We start from the raw sequence: 2,500 nt of genomic DNA on the forward strand, positions 1-2,500 counted from the left end.
TATATATATATATATATATACATATATATATATATATATATATATATATATATATATATATATATACACATATATATGTGTGTGTGTGTATCTATCAATCCCCTCCCCCCCTTCCCCCTTCCCCGCACCCACCAGGAGCGGCACCGTGGGCGCGTCCGGCCACACCGCCATCAGCTGCGTGGGGTCCGTGATGATGAAGCCCGTGTAGGGGTTGCACTGGTTGGGGGCGACGCAGTAGGTGCCGGCGCTGCACGTGCCGCCCACCATGGGCATCATGCCGCCCATCATGCCTCCCATCATGCCCATGGGCTGAGGGCTGGGCGGAGACACCAGGCCGATGGGGTTGCTGATGGGCACGTTGGGCTGCGGTGGGCGCTGGCGGGGCGGCTGCGGGCGGGGGCGGGCGTTGCTGGTCTGCGCGGGCGGGACGGGGCCGGCCTGGTTGACGACGGTGGGCTGCGAGTTGAAGCCGTTGTTGGCGTTGGGCCTCGGAGGGCGTGCGGGCGGCTGCGGCGCCGGCCTCAGGGGGTTCTGGGGCACGGTGGGGCTCGCGTACCCTCCCGACGACGGCACGGGCGCTTGGGGGCGCCGCGTCGGGATGGGGGCGGGCGGCTGCTGGAAGCTGGGGGGGGCCTGGGGGGCGGGGGGCTGCTGGAAGGAGGGAGGGGCCTGGGGGGCGGGGGGCTGCTGGAAGGAGGGAGGGGCCTGGGGGGCGGGGGGCCGCTGGGAGCTCGGCGGGGGCGGGACGGGGGCGCGAGTGGGGCTCTGCGCCGGAGGAGGCCTGAACGAGGGCACGCCGCAGCACACCATGTTCGTGCCGCAGCTGCGGTACCTCGAAGATACCTGGAATGAGAAGGAAGGTTAAGAGGAACGGCGAAAGAAGCTCACAAATTCTCACAGAAAGCAAATAGCGATTACGGCGAGCCAAAGGAGGGCTGGGCCTCACCTGCGCCGGGATCTCCTTGATCTGCTTGTTGATGGCTCCGGTGCCGTCCGTGATGACGAAGCCGTCGCGGCACAGCTGCCAGTGCACGCAGACGAAGCTGGCGGGGCAGATGCCCATGGGCGGCATCACCAGGTTGGTGGCGCTCACGGGCCGCGGCGTGCGCGGGGGCTGCGGGGCGGGCGGGGCCGGGTTGAACGAGGGCCGCTGCGGCTGCGGGTTCTGTGGCCGCTGGGAGTGGGCCGGAGGGCAGCCGGAGCCCCCGCAGGTGGTGACGGAGGCGGTGCAGCCGGCGCCTCCGCACGAAGAGTCCACGTTAGTCACGCGGTGTCCGGGCGGCACCTTGAAGGGCGAGTCGTCTCCCTCCCACCAGTACTGGCCCGACACGCTCAGGGGCGGCTGGACGCAGCCGCTGCCCGAGCACCCGCCGCAGCCGCTCCCGCCGCAGCTGAACGTCTGCTTGGTGAAGCGCTGGCCGCCGGAGCAGCCGCTCGAGCAGCCGCTGGAGGCGACCTGCCCGCACCCGCCGGAGCCGCAGTTGTTCCTCGTGAAGGGGTTGTTGTTGTTGTTGTTGGAGGGCGGGCCGTACGCCGCCGCCGCCGCCACCAGCACCGCCAGCACCAACGCGCGCATCTGCAAGGAGGTTTGGGGGTGAAAGGAGGGCGTCAGGAGCCAGAGCGCGGAAAGAAGCTCCCGAAAAGAACACGGGATTCTATGATGATGAATAAGGCATAACTCCTTTTACTCTATATGCTTCTACGCGTATTTTACTGGCACACTGAATGCTGACCTAACTGTTTAAAGAGTCGGTTCCAAACAGAATATAAACTAACCTTTATCCATGAGACTTGTCCACTAAAGAAAATAACAAGAGGATTTAATTACAAGATCTACCGTAAAAGGCGTTAAAATGTCAGTCTGATAAAACCTCCATAAATGGCGATAGGCAAAAAAAAAAAAAGAAAAAAAAAATGCAACAGCCATCACCCTGCAAAATATAAAAAAAGGAAAGAAAGAAAGTAAGAAAAAAAAAACTAGTTAGCGTCAACAACTTTTTCAACCACGTCGCAGATTCTCCCGTTTTCTCTCCGCTCGGCCGATATAAAACCAACCAGGAATTCAGGAGTAACTGCAGCAAAAACACTCCTCCCTGGGTAGAAGGAGGTGGGTGGGGGGGGGGGGGGGGATCGGTATCTCGTATCCTTATCTTAATACACCTCACGACGCCCATAAGGCTGAAGAGGTGTAAAAGGAAATTCCTAGTGCAGGAGAGGGTGTTTTGGGGCCGGTTACTGCCCCCTTAATGGACGCTCTCGGAGCTACTGTCTGTCTGTCTGTCTTCCTCTCTTCTTGGGGAATTCTTGTGCAACTTTGGCGTATATATTTCTCCTCATTTGCAATTTTTAAAATAGTAATAGTAATATGATCTCGGACATTCTGACTACGATGATATCATTGTCGCTACAAATCTTGCGCTTCCCGATGTTCTTTCTCAAAGGATTCGATTGCTTTCTCAAAGGATTCGATTGCTCTCTCAAAGGATTCGATTGCTTTCTC

General features: G+C 58.9%; 1 protein-coding gene across 1 annotated transcript in view; it reads right to left on the reverse strand.

Moving 5' to 3' along the window:
- LOC113820967 (WAS/WASL-interacting protein family member 1) overlaps positions 1–2,500 on the reverse strand; it is a 73,644-nt gene that overhangs the window by 1,591 nt on the left and 69,553 nt on the right. Inside the window, exons 3-4 of the mRNA XM_070133807.1 lie at positions 947–1,576; positions 133–843 (exon numbers count right to left, since the gene is read on the reverse strand). Coding sequence (XP_069989908.1) covers positions 133–843; positions 947–1,576 — 1,341 coding nt within the window. The remainder of the gene's footprint in view (positions 1–132; positions 844–946; positions 1,577–2,500) is intronic.

The sequence above is a fragment of the Penaeus vannamei genome, chromosome 19, assembly GCF_042767895.1.
Source record: "Penaeus vannamei isolate JL-2024 chromosome 19, ASM4276789v1, whole genome shotgun sequence".
Classification (NCBI taxonomy): Eukaryota; Metazoa; Arthropoda; class Malacostraca; order Decapoda; family Penaeidae; genus Penaeus; species Penaeus vannamei.